The sequence below is a fragment of the Lithobates pipiens genome, unplaced genomic scaffold (assembly GCF_037356315.1).
Source record: "Lithobates pipiens isolate NorthernLeopardFrog02 unplaced genomic scaffold, aLitPip1_a1.2 Scaffold_22, whole genome shotgun sequence".
Taxonomy (NCBI): Eukaryota; Metazoa; Chordata; class Amphibia; order Anura; family Ranidae; genus Lithobates; species Lithobates pipiens.
This window is the reverse complement of record NW_027507784.1, coordinates 57248035-57269644: the sequence shown is the minus strand read 5'-3', so window position 1 is coordinate 57269644 and position 21610 is coordinate 57248035. Positions and strand designations below refer to the sequence as shown.

General features: G+C 40.1%; 1 protein-coding gene across 8 annotated transcripts in view; it reads left to right on the top strand.

Moving 5' to 3' along the window:
* Positions 1–21610, top strand: part of PKP4 (plakophilin 4) — a 474949-nt gene that overhangs the window by 220757 nt on the left and 232582 nt on the right. For all 8 annotated transcript variants that reach the window (XM_077447646.1, XM_077447645.1, XM_077447649.1 and 5 more), the window contains exon 3: positions 3657–3769. In XM_077447646.1, coding sequence (XP_077303772.1) covers positions 3657–3769 — 113 coding nt within the window. The remainder of the gene's footprint in view (positions 1–3656; positions 3770–21610) is intronic.

Sequence of the window (21610 nt, the reverse complement as noted above, 5' to 3'; positions counted from 1 at the left end):
ATGTCTCAATTGGCTGTCCTGTACCCCATGATGGATGTGTTATCGTGGGTCAAAGTTCTTTCACAATTTAAACGCATATGTCTACCGCACAAACAGCGACAGAAGTCCGCCGGTTTGGCGAATCGCGAACATGCAAAATTCGCCGCAAACCGACCACCGGGCGAACTGCAAGACCATCTCTAGAGTAGTATGTATAGTCTATTTGAGGGGTTTAACACTTGCCACGCATCTACCAGCGACGGCTCCGAAAAGGGAAAACAAATTTTGGTCAGGGAAGCTGGGGACACAGGACTTACCCGTAGATGAGTCTAAGCATGGTATCAAGGCAGCATTGAGGTCAGCCCCTAGGATAGCGTTGATGGCGCTTAACCATTTTTGGTGGGACGTCAATGAGGAGAGGAACCACAGTTGATCCTGGTTAGGAGAATACAGGTTAACTAGTAAAAATTGATTGCATATATGTCGGTTTCAAAAAGATATAACTGCCTAGCAGATCAATGGCCGAGTCGAGAACATCTGGGGTGAAGGAAGCATGAAAGGCAATGGAGACCCCCTTAGACTTTGCAGAGAGGTTCGTTTTGTGAAACCATGTAGAACAGTGCTTGTGGAGGAGGCGCAGGATAGCATCAGATCTAAAGTGGGTTTCTTGAGGGAGGATTTGAGTGCAGAGTTTGTGAAAATGATATAAGATTTGCCTCCTTTTTTCAGGGGTGTTAAAACCTTTGCAATTTAGAGAGGAAACCTGCAGGGAGATTTGTGGAGCCATTTGGAAGATAACATAAGATTAAGAATAATTGAGATGGGAGCTTGCGGTCTCAGAGAGGGATAGGGAGATAGTAAAAATGGATAGAGCGGCCTGTAGTGGTGATAGAATTGAAAGTAGGAAGGGAGGTTTGAGGAGAAAGACAGACAGGAAGGTAAATAACCAAGGCCTCAACAGCCAACCTAGGGATTTTGAAATCAACATGTCAGCAAAGACCACTATGGGTGCTGAAAACACTAATATGGGGATCATGGTCAGCGCATAGAGGGGTCCACAACACCAGGTAACAATAGAGAACCTTTTGCAGGCAAATTGCAGCTCAGAACCCTGAGAGCTGTGTAAATAAGAAAAAAAAATAAAAAAGTCTAGCAACTTAGGCCCCATGTACACGGGACACTGTTAAACGTACGTTCAGAGGCAGTTGGATGCTTTTTTCAACTGCCCCTGAACTCATTCAGTGTTATCCTATGTGATCATGTACACAGTCTCGTTTATTGCCGTTTTTATACAGCAAAAAAATGGGTTCAGAGTTCAGACGCCGAAGATTTCCACGCTTCAGACACCAAATGCGGCTAAACCTGGTATCGGCGTTTTAGACGCATTTTTGTTTATATGCAGTTTTAAAGGTACCCTATATTTCAGACCTGAAGAGACAAAAATATGATGGAAAACAATGAAAAAACATAAAAATAGTTAGAAATATTTTAATTACTGGCAATGATTCATAGACCATATATAGCCCTTTATGCAATACACCACTGCCATTGCTGTATCCAAATAACCTGCCGATATTCGCTGCGCAATCAAAGGATGGGTCCAATAGTGACAAACTCTGACTCTGGACCTCTCACGCAATTTTCTACGTCATTCTAGCCTCATCAAGAGCAATGTCAGGAGCATTTCCTCGCATATGCTCATTATGGGATCCATTTCCAAAAAAAGCACAGAAATAGAGGCAAATACAAGTAGACAACTGCTCTCTCTGCTGCTGCTACTCACTCTGGTCAAAATGGCTGAAATAGTTACAATGTTTTTTGAGCTTGGGGAGGGTCTTAAATGAGGTAATCTTAATAAACGCTTCTAGATGAAAATGCGGTTACACGCGGCATGCAAGCATGGCTAAACAGGCGTTTTAGACGCCGGTTTCAAGGTGTCAAAAAAAATTTGTTCAGAGTGCCTTGCCTCGGCGTCCCGTGTACATGGGGTCTAACAATTAAACAATATTGATACACAGGGCCCATAACAATATATATATATATATATATATATATATATATATATATTTATTTATTTATTTTAATCTATATAGGGGGAGGAGACATTTCCCGATCTCTGCAGCCCTGCATTGGGACAATGTCTCGCTGCCTGTGATCAGCGCAGTGCCAACTTCCTGGTGGGGATTGCGAACACGCCGGAGATCATCCTTACTGCTGACTTTCTTTTTTCAGAAGCCTGGACCTCCTCTTTAAGCTTGCTAAAGCACTGGGCCTGTAAACAATTGCCACCATTTTCTTTCCCATAATTGCTAATTGTTCATATTTTTGTGTCATTTATTTTTATAGAGCTCTGTGTACTTGATCTTCTGCAGAGTTTTTCATTCACTTCCCGTCTACATGCTTGCGATTCAGCTGCACGTCCATTCCTTTCTGACATTGGTGGAGCATACCTGCACATATCTGTCAGGATAGGCTGATTATATCCTGAAAAAGGATGGTATGTGAAAGGCTAAAAACGCAGGCGTGTTGGGAAACAGTTGTTACCCCATAGCAGGAAGTGTCTGAACAATTACTTTCTTGGCAGGATCACTGGGTATTAATTTTTTTATAAAAAGCTGCATGTTTAATTTCCTCATTTCCTCCTTGGTCCAGCTCTGGAGGTCCTCTTCATGCAATTTCCTTGTAAACCCAGCCATGCCCTTCCTTCCCCGCTGGGCATTACGTGCTCACACATGTTGGGCTAATAGTACTCCAGAACTGAGTGGTGCTCACACGATATAATTTAAGTTAACTATGTCCTGGAAGGATGCTACCCCCCTGTCCCCCCCAAACAGAAGAAGCAGTAGATGACATCATCTGACTGACGGAAAAGCTTCAACAATAATAGGCGATAAACTATAAAAGAAAATCACAGAAGAGAACGAGGCTGAAGTTCTGCTTTATATATTTGCTACTTTCTTGTTTCAGCATCCTCATATGTTCTCTTTTTAGGGACTGTACACTTCCAGATATTGCCGTGTATTCATATTACCTTTTTTTTCTAATATGTGTTTTTTAATGTGATGAAATAAATTATATAGTTTTATCAAAATATGAGACCATTCCGCTTTCCTATTTGGGATTATAGTGGCAACTTTTAAAGTCAGTTTTCTCTTTTTTTTTTTTTCCCTTCTTTTTTTGTTCTGCTTTTATATATAAAAGCCTATCTGAAAAATCTATCATTGGAACTGCCATTCTCTGGTAGAGTACTAGGGAGATGTCCGGTCTCTGTACTGGCCAGGCTTCACTTCCAGAAATTAGTTATGCAGATGGCTGTGGGTTGCTTCTTTGAAGCTCTTCACACAGGTAAGTCCGATTCACAGAGGGTTACCTAATGTTTCATATTCTATTGTTATACTTCAGTAGTTATAAATGGTTGTTTCTGGATGCTGCATTTACCCAAGCAGTCTGGCTCACCTTAACTTATTATGGCTGAGATGAATGACTGCTTATGTCTGTTTGAGGTGAATAGTACTGCTTTATAAACTCCTACAAGATGTGTTCAGCAGGCGGGTTTACAAAAATGAGGTAGGCAGTGGAGGGGACAGATTATTTTGTGTCCTACCTTGTTGTCTTCACTTGAATCCTTGTGTTTCCACGTCACCTGAGGCTTCATTCTCATTTTCTTGAAATTCCAGGAGCTGCAATTTGAACGGCTCACCAGGGAGCTTGAGGTGGAGAGACAAATTGTTGCCAATCAACTAGAAAGATGCAGACTGGGAGCGGAGTCGCCAAGCGTCGCCAGCGTAAGGTACACATTTTAATGACTCTGCTCGATCCCACACTGCGAAATGGCCATTGCAGCGAACCAGCCACTGTGCATAATTTATTTCACTGTTGATATGTGCTGATCTGCTCGCTCATTGGGAGTGTTTATCGGCTAATAGAGCAGCTTCCATTTAACAAACACAGAAATCTTCCACAGACGATGCTCTTAATACGGGTTTTGCCATTTATCCATTCTTGTTTCTCTCAATTAGTAAAGAAAATTAAACCGTTGCCTTTTTATTATGAAATGTATAATTTCGTCTTGCTTGCAGTATGTGTGCATATGTTTGTGTGAGCATACATGTAGCCTGCGTACATAGATAAAAAAAATCACACAATATACAGCCATTTGAAATCGGAGCTCTGGAAGCTGAGCCAAAAAAAGCAGGATGAAAGGCAAAGGATTAGTCACCAGTGTTGTCTCCCTGCAGCAACTTCTTCCCCCATTGCTGACATGCCATGCCTTTTCTGCACTATGTCTGTGTGGTGGCAGCCATCTTGTTAGAGGCAAGGTTTGCTTTCCCATGTCTGCTTCCAGCAAGGAGAACAGTGAGCAGCACATTCGTGACATAACGTCGGATCTCCTAAAACTATCCATAAGATGCATCAGTGCCTTAGAGCTAAGGATGGTAGGTACGCCCGTATAGCAATGCGCTGCTATTTTTCAAAAGTGATTTAAGAGGTTCACTTTAAGCAAAGGAAAAGGAAGTCCTGTCACTTAATAAACTGGCATACAAAGCATATACCCTCAGCCACTTAGATACTCCTAATACCAGACACCACTCTAGTTTCTTTCTGTGTGTGTATTTTGAAAGCAATTTATGCAGACTTAGACCCCTTTCACATTGTGCCGCCCCCTGGGCATCAGTGGTAAAGCTGCGATATTTTTAGCATCGCTATTCGGCCGCTAGCGGGGCGGCATTTTGCTGGCAGTATGACAGCGCTGCCCCATTGATTTCAATGTGGAAGACCTATGAGTTCACCGTTCCAAAGAAGCTGCTGGCAGGACTTTTTCTGACTCCCTGCCAGTGCAACGCTCCAGTGTGAAAGCCCTTGGGCTTTCACACTGGAGTGAATGGAGCAGCAGTTTGCAGGTGCTATTTTTAACACTATAGCGCCTGCAAAACACCCCAGTGTGAAAGGGGTCTTAAAGCTGAACCCTGAGGTAAACACATAGGGGTTGATTTAGTAAAACTGGAGAGTGCAAAATCTGATGCAGCTGTGCATAGTAGCCAATCCGCTTCTAACTTCAGCTTGTTCAACTAGCCTTTGACCCCAAATAAAAAAACCTTGGAAGCTGACTGGTTTCTGTGCAGAGCTGCACCACATGTTGCACACTCCAGTTTTAGTAAATCAACCCCACATAAATACCAGAGGTATGTGTATTCTTTGAATCTTGGTGAGATTTGTTTTTTCTCCAGATCCGTGCAGTAATCCAACCTGAAATGTATCTTGTGTAGGAACTTCCTGTGATAAAGACCGGTCACTGCTGCCCTCTCTCCTTGTGCAGGGTGACTGGTCTTGTATCCCCCCCAACCTTTATTGAATTGGCCTTCTGAGTCCCTATAACATATCTGCATCTGGTGAATTGGTGAACATAAGGTGAATTAGTATTACTTTTCAATAATCCTTCCTCCCCCCGAGTGTATCTAAAGTGAAACTAGCACCCAAATCATATATATATATATATATATATATATATATATATATATATATATATATATATATATATATATATATATATATATATATATATATATATATATATATATATATATATATATATATAATTTTTTTTTTTTTTTTTTATGTTCATGTATTCCATGTATTCATGTTTAACACTTCTGGGTACTTATTTCTTCTTGCAGAGATCACACTACTCACTTTGCCAACTTACTAAATGATTTTCCCCTGGCATAGCCTTTACTTAGCCTTTGTGTATAATCCAGGTTCCTAGGTTGAGATAGCACAAAGATACATCCTTGCTACAGAGACTTACTATATAGTTACAATGTTGCAGGCTGACCACTGGGACGGAGGCAGATTTTACATCCTCCTGTCTGGTAGTAGCAAATGCATGATCATATGATCATAGTCAGGCTAGGTCAATTGTCCTGAAGCTCAGGAACTGCTTTTTGGTGATGAAAGGATTTTTTTGTTTACTGTATAACAGCAGTGGGGACTGGTTTCATGGCCTCTAACTTTCCCGTTTGGATGGATTGGGATATTCAGAATCTGCCCTCAGCCCCCCTTTACAGCACGGACTCCCCTTTATATCAGTGTACTCAGTTCCCCTTCACATCACAGCTCCCCTTTACATACATTATTGGAGGCTGTGATGTAAAGTATTTTGTGTATAGCTAGAACAAAAAAATTATAAATATCTCCCACCCCCCCGAACTCCCCACCCCCCTTTTTTTTTTTTTTTTTTTTTTTTTTTTTAAAAGCACTTTAAAACACATTGCCTCCTTTTTCAGCTACATAAGACCTAGGGGAGAAGAAACAGCAGGTCTTCCCAGTTAATGGCTGTGCAGGGTGTGGGGAGTGTCATGACAAGTCTGATCATTGGAGGAGAGCAGGCTGAGTTGTCATACATAGCTAGAGAACTGACCACTGTGTGTTTTTCTGCTTGGAGTGGTCAGTATTTAATTAGAAAGCAGAGGAACTGGCAGGAACACCAGGGATTTCACACAAAGGGCACAAGACAATTTTTAATTCAAGTACATAGTAGGGACATTCGTGAGGTCAGTGCTTGGCGAGGCACTGGCTAGTATCGGAGCCAGATACACACAGGTTACATATTCACAAGTTACATATTTGATTCTCATTATGTAGGCAATTGCAGTTCTACTAGCTCTACTATACTCATTTAACAAAAATTGTTATATAAATAGTTAATAAACCCGCATCACCATTTACCGAATAAACTCACATTTAGTGAATAAACCCCACATAAACTTTTAGTGATTAAACCCCCACAGTGTAGCTGAGCACTGTGAGATGAGAAATGTCATCTTCAGCCAGTTGGCTTTTCGCTTAAAAACCCATGCAGGCAGTCAATCAGATTCCCCCAGACAAATAAGCATCTGGTGAAAGGAATCTATTGGACAGCAGATTTTTATTTAATTTTTTTCTGCATTCTGTAACAGCTGAGATGTCACTGTAAATGCTGAGATGTCACTGGTCAAGTACAGGTCTGTTACAGAATGCAGAAATACAAAATAAAAATTACACTGTGCGCTATATAGCTACCAACAGTTCAGATTTTAATAAAATAAGTCCTTATGTTAAATTAACTATGAAAACGAATGAAAGTGCCATATATAATCTATAATAAAAGAATAGAACCTGAAACATTCTCGGATTATATATAGCACCTTCATTAGTTCTCATAGTTCGCTAATTTAACCAGCAAAAAGGACTTGTTTTAGCATATGCAAACTACATGCAAACTATATTCAAACCACACATGTGAGCTATTGCCACAAACATTAAAGCAAGAGCAATAATTCAAGCACTAGACAACCTCTGTAAATCTCTAAACCTATACTGAAGTTTGGTGCCATTCCACAAGTGTGCGCAATTTTAAAGCGTAACATGTTGGGCATCTTTTTTACTCTGCTCAACATCTTTCACATTATACCAAAATATCCAGATAACTAGTCGTTTTATTCATGGGACAGTTTTTTTTTTATGTCACATGGTATTTAACTGCGCAAATACCATGTGACATAAAAAGTTGCAACGACCACCATTTTATTCCCTATAGCAGGGAGCTTGTGGCTGTCAGAGCCTTGCTATGCCTCAAGGGATTTGTAGTTCTAGAACAGCTGGAGGTCCGCTAATTGCATATCCCTGCCCTATGGTGTCTGCTAAAAACATATAACATGTATAACAAAGAAAAATGCTGTGGTTTTTGTTTTTTGTTTTTGGTCAAAATTTTTTAGCTTTTTTCATTTAATAAAAAAACCCATTGGTGATTAAATACCACCAAAAGAAAAAGCGATTTGAGTGAACAAAATGAAAAAAAAATTAGGGTGGGTACAGTGTTGCATGACCACGAAATTGTCATTCAAAGTGTGACTGTGCTGAATTGGCCCTGGCAGGAATGGGGTAAAAGTGCCTGTTATTGAAGTGGTTAAAGAGGAAGTAAACTCTCCCACTCTGATGCTGCTTTTCATTTAGTCAATTATAATAAGTAATTATCAAAGAAACGTTAAACTTGTTTCCAGGGGTTAGGCAGCACCATCTTAAGTATTGTTTTCTGAGTCCACAGTGGAGTGCATTTCCGCCCTTATATTGAGCACTTCCTGTACCAAGCAGCCTCCTCAATCCAACGTTTCTATGGCAACCCTGCTTCCCTGTTCATAGCTGACTTATTTTATTTCATAGTATTTACTTGTGCCAATTGTCTCTTTGCCTTTGTCAGTCTTAGCAGCTTCAGCTGATAAAACTGCAGTAATGGCCAGGTTTACACTGCATGTGATGTCACAGGATGTGTAGGAGGAAGCTCTGAATGATTCTGCAGCCTCCTGGGATATCAGTGGTGTGCTGTAGGAAGTCCTGATAACAGGTAGACAAGCACATGGAGAGCGTGCCATAAATCGGGGGAGATCTGGGCATGCTCAGTGACTTCATTCTAAAGAACAAAAAGGATTACTACAATACTAAGCAAGTAAGGCAATATCTACAAGCGGTGTTCATTAGGGTTTTTTATGCTGATTTACATGGGACAAAGTTGTGGGGGAGAGTTTACAACCACTTTAAGGAGTTAGACAGCCCTTTCTGAGCAGATTATTTCTGACCATTTCAGAAAGCCAGAGAGTATGGGCTTTCATTGCTAAACAGACATTAGAAATCTGTTGTGTGTAGGGAATTTCACTATTGTGTATTTATTGGCCCATGAGCTCGGGTTTAAAGCCAGGATGAATATTTAGGGGGAGGTACTCTCATTGCTAATGATCAAAAAGGCTAAATGATTAAATGTTGCTGTTTTTAGAAGGACTGATTAGCCGACACCTAGCATCTTTTCAGTTTTAACAAATTCCTGGAGCCAGCGAGGTCAAGTAGAAGTGAAGACCCCACAGTGGACCGACCATTGCGCCACTGAGCCCAATATAGAGAAATCTAGCCTTTGGTTGTTCTTGAACACACCCATTCTGCTTTGGCCTGATCTGTTGCATAGCTCACATAATAGGGCCAGTGGTCTGGATAATGGTCATGCAAATCTTGCTGTATTTTCTTGCATAAAGCTCATATTAAAGCTGAATGCCTTTGTCCAACCTTTGATCTATCCAAAAGTTTACATTTTTTAATGTTATGACACTTTTCACACTGACCTTTTTTCTTTTTCTTTAAAAAAAAAAAAAAGTACTATGAATGCTTTATAGCAATTCCTCCCCCCGTCAATTACAAATCACCCAGTACATATGTAGTCAGTGACTACTTGACTGCCAGATTGAAACCGAATACCGCTTAACAGTTTCTGCTGTGAGCTCTTACAAATGATTTGATCATTATAGAATTTTAAAATGTTGACCTTTTCAAATCAACAAAAAGCCAGTGGCACAGTGAGATTGCTTTAAATATAAACAGATAACTAGCTATATAATTATAATTTGGACAGGTAAAGTGCCCTGTTGTATAATTCGATTCTTCCCTTTCTTTTTCTGCCATACTAATTTGAATATTTTGAATTCTTTACTAATCGGGCTACCAAAATATGGCTGCAGGCTTGTATTATCCTTCTAATCTCCCGTGAATCCTTCTGTAGGTCAAATTCATTCTAGTTGTGCATTGGAGACATCAGTGAGCGCTTCCCATGGCATTGTATCAAAATATATCTCCTATGTACATAAATCTGAATAAATAGCCAATGTTAGACCCTATAAATAAGAATCCATTTAAATGTTAATCTCTATGCCTGTGCAAGAGGAAAATACAGACACATACTGTCATCAAAAACAATAGCCATGTATGTAGTGTCCCACATTTAAAACCTGGATTTAAAAGCAGTCAATCATAGCCACCAGATTCCAGGAGAGAACAAGGCCATACACTAGTAGAATTTTGCTTGAAATTGTTTACTTTAAGAACATTTGTTTCGGTTTTTAAACAGGAGATTAGAAAAATAATAGAAGCCCGCAGCCATATTTTGGTAGCCCGATTAGTAAAGAATTCAACATTTTCAACTTTGTGTGCCAGTAAAAGAAAAGGAAGAATCTAATTATACAACACAGGGCTCTTTACTTGTCAAAATTAAAATCGTATAGCTAGATATCTGTTTATCTTCGATCCTTAGTGGAGTCAAATTGACAGCTTTTAATCACAGTGACAAGAAATTCTGAAGGGGTAGGATAGAATCTCAAACACATTTCTAATAGTGTTTTTTTTCTGTTTGGGAAATCCTATGCATTCCGAAATCGAATGTTAAAAGCAATTGAAGTTTTGTCGTACATTTGAATGACATCAAGTCATCCCAGTGTATTGAGAATATTCATAAACATGTCCACTCATTAATCACCTAAATCAAGCATGTAGGACATTATCATGCCGTAAGTACACACAAGATAAAATTTCTTACTTTAAAATAGAGCTCAAGGCAAAACTGAGTGCACAGGGATTAGAATGCTTGTCAGTTTTTATTGCTGTCTGTGCCCCCTTTCACCCGCTGTTGGTCCCGTTTACCATTATCACTGAAAGATGAAGTAAATGGAAATCCCTAATTTTGGGTTGTCCCCAGAAAAGTAATGGGGGGGGGGGGAAGAGTCTTCCTATGGGGACACTAATTCCTGGATTCCCCAGGGAATTCCCATAATTTGCAGGGAATCATCTCGCTTCCTGTTTGGCTATGGGAGAGAAAGTGAAGGGAAATCACTGCAATGGGACACAGATGGCAGAAAAAATAAAAAATCTGACAAGGGGTTATAACCTTCCCTTTATCCAAAAGGCATAAAAAAATTAATAAAAATGCCCGTACTGCTTTAATCAAAGACCTCTTCACAGTTTCTGATATCAGAATCCATCTTGTGGTATTTTAGTGCGTTGAGCTGTATAGTTCAACCCAATAAAACGGGGACCTTAGATAATGCACATAATAATGCAATGTGCCCTATTGTTTGAGTGATCAGTCAGTGAGATAATGAGACCAGCTCTTTTTTTTTTACGGGCCAGTTAAGTATAAACAGAAGAGAGAATCGCAAAACAGGCAAAAAAGGGCCACACGCTGAATAATTTTTCTCATGGCGATGACGGCTTGTGTGTCCAACCAGTGTTCTAATGTGCAGGGAGGGCATGATTGGAAGACGTGACACACACCATTTTGTGCTTTAGATGTGGCCCTTCTTTTCCTGATTGTTTGCAAGAGGTGGGCTATATAAAAAATAAAAAGGTATTGCACAGAAACAGGCTGCAGGCAGAAATCATTGTTTTCGATGAAGCATATCCAGATTTCTGCGCTGCATTGCAGTTTGATTTAAATAAAAGGTTAATGAATGTTTTGTTGATGTTCTGACACACATTCGGGGGCCCATTAATGTCGAAAGATTCGCATGAAGATGCATACTTGGACTTTATTCATATGGCCATAATTATTTTACCGATGTTATTACACGTGTTTTCTAGAAGTTCCTGCATAATGATCAGTAAAATACTTGCATAAAGATGCATGTGCATACATAATCAATATTTGTTTACCTTTTTGTTTAAACTTAATTTATATGCTTACAAACATATATACATGTGTTAATGCATATAAGCACCTAAAGCGCATGTTCTTAAAGTGGAAGACCATGCTAAAACTAAAATCCCTGTATCTATAGCCGCCCACATTCTAACACTGACCTATCTAGCCCTGTAAAGAAAAAAACCTGTATACATACCTTTTCTGCAGATGATCTGACCGAATCTCCAGCGGCTGAAGCTCTGATCCCACGCTGAGCTGTCAGCCGTGGCTTCGCTGTGGAGGTGTGTGCAAGAGGACACATCCAACAACGGAAGCACCATAGTAAGTGTATGGGTGACATCACTCCCCATTAATTTCACAGCCTTTGTCGGACGTGTTCTCAGCAGAGCTTCCACCGCTGAAGATCGGGTTGGATCGCCTGCAGAAAAGGTATACAGATTTTTTTTTCTTTACAGGTTTAAATAGGTTAGTGTTAGAATGTTGGTGGCTATGGATGCAGGGATTTTAGCATGGACTTCCACTTTAAGCTGGCCATTGATGGTTAGAATCCCTGCTGAACTGCATGAGACTTGAGCCTTCCGTGGGTAGGGGGATTTTACCCATGGCTATTCATCAATCAACTTGGATACAACCAGCATAGTTGGTGCTAGCAAAAATCACTATGTCCTCCCAGCAGGGACGGCTCCCTGCGGGGGAGTGCATGATGGGTGTTTAATCGGTTGCTGACCAGTTTTACGTCGGCAGATTGGCACTGGTAGGCAAAAGGCATACAGGTACATCCCCTTTGAGAAGCAATGGTGCGTGTGTGCCACAGTCTCCGTGACCGTTGGTCCCGCGGACTTTGTCTGCCGGGTGCCCGCGATCCTATCACGGAGAGGAAGAACATGGATATGCTTTTGTAAACCAAAGCATTTCCTCGTTCTGCCTAGTGACAGAACAGAGATCACTGCTGTCATCGAGAGCAGTGATCACTGTTCTGTGTGTTGAAGCCCAGCCCCCCTCAGTTAGAATCACTCACTAGGACACACGTAACCCCTTCACTGCCAATGTCATTTACACATTAATCAATGCATTTTTATAGCACTGATCGCTGTATAAATGACAATGGTCCCAAAAGAGTGTCAAGTGTCCGATCTGTCTGCCATAATGTCACAGTCGCAATAAAAAAATCACAGATCGCTGCCATTACTAATAAAATTAAAAATGTGCCGTAAAACTATCCCTATCGGCTTAAACTGAAGAAAATTAATTTTTAGATATTTTTGGGGAATATTTATTATAGCAAAAAGTAAAGAAATTGCGTTGTTTTTTTTTTTTTTTTTATCGTTTTTTGTGTATAGCGCAAAAAATAAAAGCCACAGAGGCGATCAAATACCACCAAAAGAAAGCTCTATTTTAGGGGACATCGGTTTTATTTTGGGTACAATGTCGCACGACTGCACAATTGTCAGTTAAAGCAATGCAGTGCCAAATTGCAAAAAGTGCTGTGGTCAGGAAGGGAGTAAAAGCTTCAGGGGCTCACAATATTTGAAATTGTTGGTCCAGAAAAACTGAGCCCACATGATTAACAAATGCTACAAGTAAAAGTATAGAAAAATACCTTCCAGATAACCAGTAAGCACCTAACTTCCTGTTTGAGTTGACAACAGGCACTCACTGGATTGCTGGCAAATCATAGTTAGGTTGAAAAAAGACACAAGTCCATCCAGTTCAACCACAAAAAAATAAAATAAAAAATATCATACAATCCCATATACCCAATTCTATACCCACAGTTGATCCAGAGGAAGGCAAAAAACCCCAACAGAGCATGATCCAATTTGCTAAAGCAGGGGAAAAAATTCCTTCCTGATCCCCCGAGAAGCAATCGGATTTTCCCCGGATCAACTTTACCTATAAATGTTAGTACCCAGTTATATTATATTAAATCAACAGGTGTCATTCTGTGCAGCATTTGCAAAGAAGAAAACAGAAAAATATGTATTGCAGTGATGTACTGGACTTTGAAATGCACTTTAAAGCGGAGGTCCACCCTAAAGTGGACCTTCCGCTCATCGGAACCCTCTCCCCCTCCGGCGCCACAATTGGCACCTTTCAGGGGGGAGGGGGGTGCAGATACCTGTACAGTACAGGTATCTGCACCCACTTCCGGGATAGCTCTCTGCGGAAAGGGGCGTAGATTACGCCCCTTTCCGCAAGTGCCCCGCTGCCTGCTGGGAAACACACAGATCCCAGAGGCAGCGGGGACCGTCCTTATTGCGCAGCGCGACTCGCGCATGCGCAGTAGGGAACCGGGAAATTAAGCCGAAAGGCTCCATTTCCTGATTCCCATACCCAAGATGGCGGCGGCAGCACCCGAGAGACGATCTAGAGATCGGCTTCGGGTGCCGACATCGCGGGCGCCCTGGACAGGTAAGTGTCATTATTTTAAAAGTCAGCAGCTGCAGTATTTGTAGCTGCTGGCTTTAAAAAAAAAAAAAAAAAAAAAACCCGGAGTCCCGGCGGACTCCCGCTTTAAATCTGTTAATGTATGCAGTGCTTTACATACAATTCATTCACATCAGCCCCTGCCTTTAAGAAGCTTGCAATCTAAAGTTTCTCATCTCACATACGTGTGCATACTGGGGCCAATTTTAAAAGGAGCCAATTAACCTACCAACATGATATTGAAATGTGGGGAAAATACTGGAGTACTCGGTTGAAACCCTCACAACCGCAGGGAGAACATGCAAACTCTATGCATGTAGTGTGCTGGCTGGGATTTGAGCTCAGGACTGTAAGGCAGAAGCACAAACCACTGAGCCACAGTACTGTCCTGCTAAAGCACTGTGTATAATTTAATATTGAATTTTTTTTTTTTTATAAAATTACCTTTCAGCCACTTTCTGACAATGATGGATCATGCCTACATAATGCGTTACAACAACCACGTATAGTCTACAATGGGAACCTGTGTGACAAGGTGACAGCGCAGGTGGTCTTTTCACTCCTGCTAATATGTGCAGCTTTAATGGACTAATGCAACGAGAACTGTATTTGTTCTGTTCAACCAATCAGATTCAAAATGTCCTTTAGACTCGCTTTACAGTGCAGGTTGTAGTCAGTTTGACACAATTTACTTGGTGGAAGTAAGTCTTTTGGTGACTGTCAGACTTTTTTCCTGAGCTTTGAAATGTACCTAGTCTACTAATTTAAGAAATCGTTCCAAGAATGATCCTTATTCTAAATTTAACGGAAATGCTTTTGTTTTGTACATTGAAATATATTAGCTGCTGCATTCCAGGCTGAAGCTGTAATAAACTCCAAAGGGGTGGTCTACCTACTGTGAGACACCTGAGCAACAATCCTATAAATATTTAGATTTTTTCCTTGGGACTTTTAATGTTTCGCTTTAGCCAAATACCGCTGGACAGCTGCTCAGATGAAAACAGTGTTCCAAACACTCTATTTAACCACTCATAAAATGACTTTTATTTACCTTTCAGACTTCTCCACATGTGTTCCCAAATGCAGGCTGAGCTTTTTGCAGGCCAAAACAGAACTTTCCAGCTACAGCTTATTACATCGAGTGAAAAAAACCTCACGCGGCAGGGGGGACTCTCTTTTTAAAAAGCACAATCAATTTTCAAGTGCAATTTGTAAAACCTCAAGAGGTGAGATTAAGGCGGAAATCTTCTTGTGAAATTTTAAGTGAGAATCTTTGAGGCGTTAAGAAATAAACAAACCATTTAGATGAACAGTGGGGATACATGAAGAGTAGCCCAGATGGTCAGAGTAACAGCTTTGCAGCTGATTAGCCTGGAGGTGCCCTGTCATGTCCTCCAAGACAAGCTATGCACAACTAAATGGAAGGGATTTATGTATCCCTTAGACCCCATGCACATTGGACATTTTTAAAGTGGTTGTAAACTCTCCCTCACAACTTTGTCCCATGTAAATCTGCATAAAAAACCCTAATGAACACTGCTTGTAGATATCTCCTTACTTAGTATTGTAATCCTTTTTGTTCTTTAGAATGATGTCACTGAGCATGCCCAGATCTCCCCTGATTTAGGGCACACACTCTGCTTGTCTATCTGTTATCAGGACTTCCTACGACACAATACTGAACTCCCAGGAGGCTGCATAATCACTCAGAGCTTCCTCCTACACCCTATGTGACATCACATGCAGTGTAAACCAGGCCATTACTGCAGTCTTATCAGCTGAAGCTGATAAGACGGATACAGGCAAACATTAGACAATCGGCACAAGTAAATACTATGAAATAAAACAAGTCAGCTATGAACAGGGAAGCAGGGTTGCCATAGAAACATTGGATTGAGAAGGAGGCTTGGTTAACAGTACAGGAAGTGCTCCATGTAAGGGCGGAAATACCCTCCACTGTGGACTCGGAAAACAATACTTAAGATGGCGCTGCCTAACTCCTGGAAACAAGTTTTTTTTTTTAAAGTTTCTTTAATTTTTTTTTTCTTTTATAATGGACTAAATGAAAAGAAACATCAGAGTGGGAGCGTGTACTTCCTATTTAATGTGGCTGTTGGGAACATCTGGTATTTTTTTCAAAGAAATTCTGCCCCTAGACCACTGAATGTTAGCCTATGTGGCCATGCATACATAGGCTTTTAGGCAGAAAAAAACCACAGCCAGTGCATCCAGGAGTGTTTTGGCAGCAAAAAACTTGACACATCTAACGAACGCTAGGAGCATTTAATGCTTGAGCATTAATTAATTTAAATTATTATTCTGGCCAATGAAATTAAAGTGACTATGTTCTTGGGATGTCAATATGGTGATCGAATGAGGGCTGGTTCATTTAATGCTGAATAAGGAGGCAACAATAAATGCCTATGACATTTGCTTTCAACACTTTTTCATGTTGCAGTAAAAAATAACCTCTGCAACCTGACGGATTTTCCTTTCAGAGAAAGGAAAGGAGGTGCTATTGTCTCTGGTTTAGTTGCAAGGAAAACAGTTGGGAGTCCAGATGCTACAGAGAATGAATTGATATTTTCTCTCCCCATGTACCAAAACATGGTATGGCATTGGATTAACCACTAGTATTGCAATGCGCTCCCTGCAGCTGACATTTTTCCCATTATTAACTTTCCATGCATTGTTCCTTACTGCATCTCTGTGTGGAGATGGCCATCTTGGTGGAAACAATGGGCTTTGCTTCCTCCTGTGGCAGATCTAATGATAGATTCATGGAATGGATGAAGCCAAATTAGGTCCTCAGGTACAGCTTTCTCTCCAGGAAGGAGAACCGTGAGCAGAACAGTAGTGATTGCACTCAAAATCTTTTCTGACCAGCAGTCAGAGGCAGTAGTGTCATAGACTATTAGTGTCATAGACTATTTCACTGCAGATATATACAGTGCCTATGATGCTCAAGGAAGTGTCCTGCGCATTGAGAATTCAAACAAAAGGTACATTTTTCTGCGTACTGCTTAGGCACAGTTAACGTTTCAAGATTTTCCCTATGAAATTGTAACACTTCATGTTTTCAGTTCATGCCCACTTCAAATTATAACGTTAGGAATAGTATTCAAATTTTTATTCAGGATGTATACATTTTATTCAAGATTATCTTCTCTTGAGGTGAAACTTAGAAATAAACCTTTTTGACTTCCCCTGCTGTTTGGGACTGGGGTAGCCAATACCAGTGCACTTGCTGAGGTTCTTCCTTTACTGTAATCACATGAAGAGTCCTAGTTCTGTTATAACAAATATCAGACTTTAATTTCAATAATGTTTAAACCACTTTAAATCATTTTTATTATTATAGCACCAACAGTTTGCGCAGTGCTTTACAACATAAATTAATATATTATTTTTTAAATTTTCATATGTGTAAACAATGATGTATTCTGAATGTTTTTTTTTTTTTTTTTTCCAAAGAATGTCACATCAGCCTTTGCACCAAAGGAGTGCACCACTTAAGGACCGCCCCACGTACATTTACTGTGGCAAAATCCATTTAAGCATAAAATCGTGTACCTGTACGTGATCGCTGCTGTTGGCTCTGGGGCATGCGCTCCCACTGCAACTGGACACAGTGGGAGCCAATCTGCGGGTCTGATGGCCGCCGGGACCTGCCTGCCGATTGTACAGCGGAGAAACAGAACAGCGGTCTGCCTATGTAAACAAGTTAGACCGCCATTCTGTGGGGGAAGAAAATGGAAACACTGATCTGTTTTCCTCCAGTCACAGCCCCCCCACAGTTAGAAAGCACTCCCTAGGAGCACACTTAACCATTTGATTGCCCCTGATGTTAACCCCTTCACTGCCAGGGTCATTTATACAGTGATAGTGCTTCTTTTTTTTTTAAGCACTGCTCACTGTATTGGTGTCGCTAGTCTTCAAAAAATGTCACGTAGTGTCGGATTTTTCCGCCGCAGTGTCACAGTCCCACTAAAAAAGCCGCCATTACTAGTAAAAACAATTAAAAAAAAAAGTTACCAAAATTATGTAACAGAATACATATTGGCCTAAATTGATGAAGAATTATTTTTTTCTATTGGATGTGTGTTGTAGCAGAAAGTAATTTTTTTTTTATTCTCAAAATTTAGTCTTTTTTTGTTTAGAGCGCAAAAATAAATTCTGCAGAGGTGATCAAATACCGCCAAAAGAAAGCGCTATTTGTGGGGGGAAAAAAGAAAATCTTCTCAATTTTATTTGGGTACAGAGTCGTACAACCGTGCAATTGTCAGTTAAAGTAACAAAGTGCCGTATTGCAAAAATGACCTGGTCATTAAGGGGGTGAAACCTTCTGGACCTGAAGTGGTTATTGTTGGGTCAGCTTGGGCAGAAGTCTCTTTACTTCTAAGAATGTTTTTTGACTGTGAGAAGAAACTAAAGCACCTTAAGAAAACTCAAATGTAGGGAACATTCAAACTAAACATTCTCCTTTTGTTAAGGTTGGTTCGCACAGGTTGATCATCCTTCTTGCTGAACATCTGAGTCGTAGCCATATGTTCATGTTTGTAGAGAGCTAGGTAGAACACTATGTAATGAATAGCATATGGTGAATCCAATATCTGGAATTCTCTACAGATCACCAGATCCCCGCACTGTACAGAAGAACACAGCTACTGTTCTGTTTTAGACTGATGCCCTTTGTCCAGCTATAATTAGATTAATCGGTTGTTTCAGCAATAAGTATACAGTATATATTAGATAAAATATATATATATTAAGATTGTACAATTAAATACACCTAATCACTATCTTTCAAATTTTTTTTTTTTTTAGAGTTTTAGTTGTGGTCTACAAACTATATGAATAAACTGCCACTGAAGTTTTCCTTTTTGTAGTATTGCAGAAATTGCTTCTATAGTTTTGTTCACATGATGCACAACTAATGGCTTGCTGCCTTTCCTAATTCTTGCCAATGTTAACTGATGTTCACTGTCCATATTGTGTTCTGAGGCGAATTGTTTACACACATTACATATTAAAAAGAACTGGGAATATAGCGTGATTTTGTGCTCGAGTAGCTTTTTAATATCTACTCCCCCCAACTAGTAGAAGATCCAATGCTCAGTGTGAGTACTTTCAAGAGCGTCAGGTGCACAACTGTATACCTATTGTCTGTACATACTGTATATTGCTGGTTTGTCTCTGGATGTGCAAACACCCAATAGTTACTAATAAAGTAAATAATGGGGCTTAATATTAGCCTTGAGCATTTCTGCAAAGATAAAGTATGAGAGAATGTGTGAGAATCTATAACAATTAAGTAGCACTGGTTCTAATGTTCTACTATGCAGCAGCAATACATTAGTACTGTTAGTCAGTGACTGACTTTTATAACTAAAAGTAAAAACTTAAATAAATAAAAAAAATGGTGACTGCAATTGCTAACCTTCCACAGAAAATGCTAGTTGCCTGTCTCATCTGCTGACTTACTACCTTTATTACTTTGAGTCACTGAACAGGAGGAATGAAGTTTGGGAAGGTCGGAGAAAAGTCCTCACCTGGCATTGTTCTAGATCATTGGTCAGTTTATCTGCCCCTTGAGGCATTATTGCCACTGACACCAACAATGGGGGCACTGTTTACTCCCACTGGACACAGTGCGGCCTCCTAAAGTCTGAAGAACAGTAAACTGGCTCTTTGTTCAGAAAGTTTGGAGACCCCTGTTCTAGATCATTAAGTTTAGATACTAAAGCCACATGACGGTGAGCCAAGTGGAATCTTTTTTTGAGAGGGAATGGTCAGCAATGCCAACCCTCCATACTTCTCTAATGATGGGTTTTCTATACGCCTGGTTCACACTAGTGCTATTTCACATGCAACTTGAGCTGCACAGAATCTCATTACAATATAAATTGCATCGTTTTGAATGGTGGCTGCTCACCTCAATGCAACTGAGAACAGGGCAATCTGGAAAAGGTTCCTGTGCTACTTTGGTGTGATTCCAGCGTGACTTTGGCCCCACAGACTTCAATTAAGTTCCCTGAATTCGCTTTCCAAGTTGCATGGGAAATCATTGGTCCCTACCCTAAGTAGTCCCAAAGTAGTTGTAGTAGTTTGCACCTCAAATTGGATCAAAATCACATTGCACTAGTATGAACCAGGCCTTAATGAAATCTGAATTTTCAAATTATGGAAATTGGCTCGTCTTGAGATTGCACATAACTGTTTAGTCAGTCCAGCGCAGTCTCCAACCCTAAAAAGTGCTTCCACAGGAAGCTGAATATACAGGGCTATGGAAATTGTTAGAGGAAAAAAAACATCACGCATGGGCTGAACTGGATGTACCTGTCTTTTCTAAAATCTCAAACTATATAACTTTTCTTTTGAATGAGAAAAAGGTGTTGGGATTTTCCAGTTTTCTCTAAACTCTGCTGTAAAAAAAAAAAAAAAAAATATTTGAAAACCAGTTCTGTTTTACATAACATGCCTGGAGTTTTACTGTTATGCTTACTGAATCCTTAAAGGGTAACTCCACTTTCGTGGGGGTAAAAAAATAGCAAATAAAAAAATAAAATGACATATACAATTGTGCCATACAGTAAAACCTTGGATTGCAAGCATAATTTGTTCCAGAATCATTCTTGTAATCCAAGGCACTTGAATATCAAAGCAAATTTCCCCATAAGAAATAATGGAAGCTCAGATGATTAATTCCACAACCATTTACATAGTTACATAGTAGGTGAGGTTGAAAAAATGACACAAGTCCATCAAGTCCAACCTATGTGTGTGATTATTTGTCAGTATTACATTGTATATCCCTGTATGTTGTGGTCGTTCAGGTGCTTATCTAATAGTTTCTTGTAACTATCAATGCTCCCAGCTGAGACCACTGCCTGTGGAAGGGAATTCCACATCCTTGCTGCTCTTGCAGTAAAGAACCCGCTACGTTTAAGGTTAAACCTCTTTTCTTCTAATTTTAATGATTGGCCACAAGTCTTGTTAAACTCCCTTTTGCGAAAAAGTTTTATCCCTATAGTGGGGTCACCAGTACGGTATTTGTACATTGAAATCGTATTCCCTCTCAAGCGTCTCTTCTCCAGAGAGAATAAGTTCAATGCTCGCAACCTTTCCTCATAACTAATCTCTTCCAGACCCTTTATTAATTAGCTTTGTTGTCCTTCTCTGTACTCGCTCCATTTCCAGTACATCCTTCCTGAGGACCGGTGCCCAGAACTGGACAGCATACTCCAGGTGCGACCGGACCAGAGTCTTGTAGAGCGGGAGAATTATCATTTTATCTCTAGAGTTGATCCCCCTTTTTAATGCATGCCAACATTCTGTTTGCTTTGTTAGCAGCAGCTTGGCATTGCATGCCATTACGGAGCCTATCATCTACTAGGACCCCCAGGTCCTTTTCCATCCTAGATTCCATCAGAGATTCTCCCTCCGTGTATAGATTGCATTAATTTTTTTTGCCACCCAAATGCATTATTTTAAATTTTTCTACATTGAACCTCATTTGCCATGTAGTTGCCCACACCATTAATTTGTTTAGATATTTTTGCAAGGTTTCCACATCCTGCAGAGAAGTTATTTATTCATAGGTCCTTCAGTTTATAGTCCATATAAAAAGATTATAGCAATGTGACCAGGTTGTGTAACCATAAAATGTCCATCCATATATAGAAGCCTCCACAAGAGGATTAGAAGCAAAAT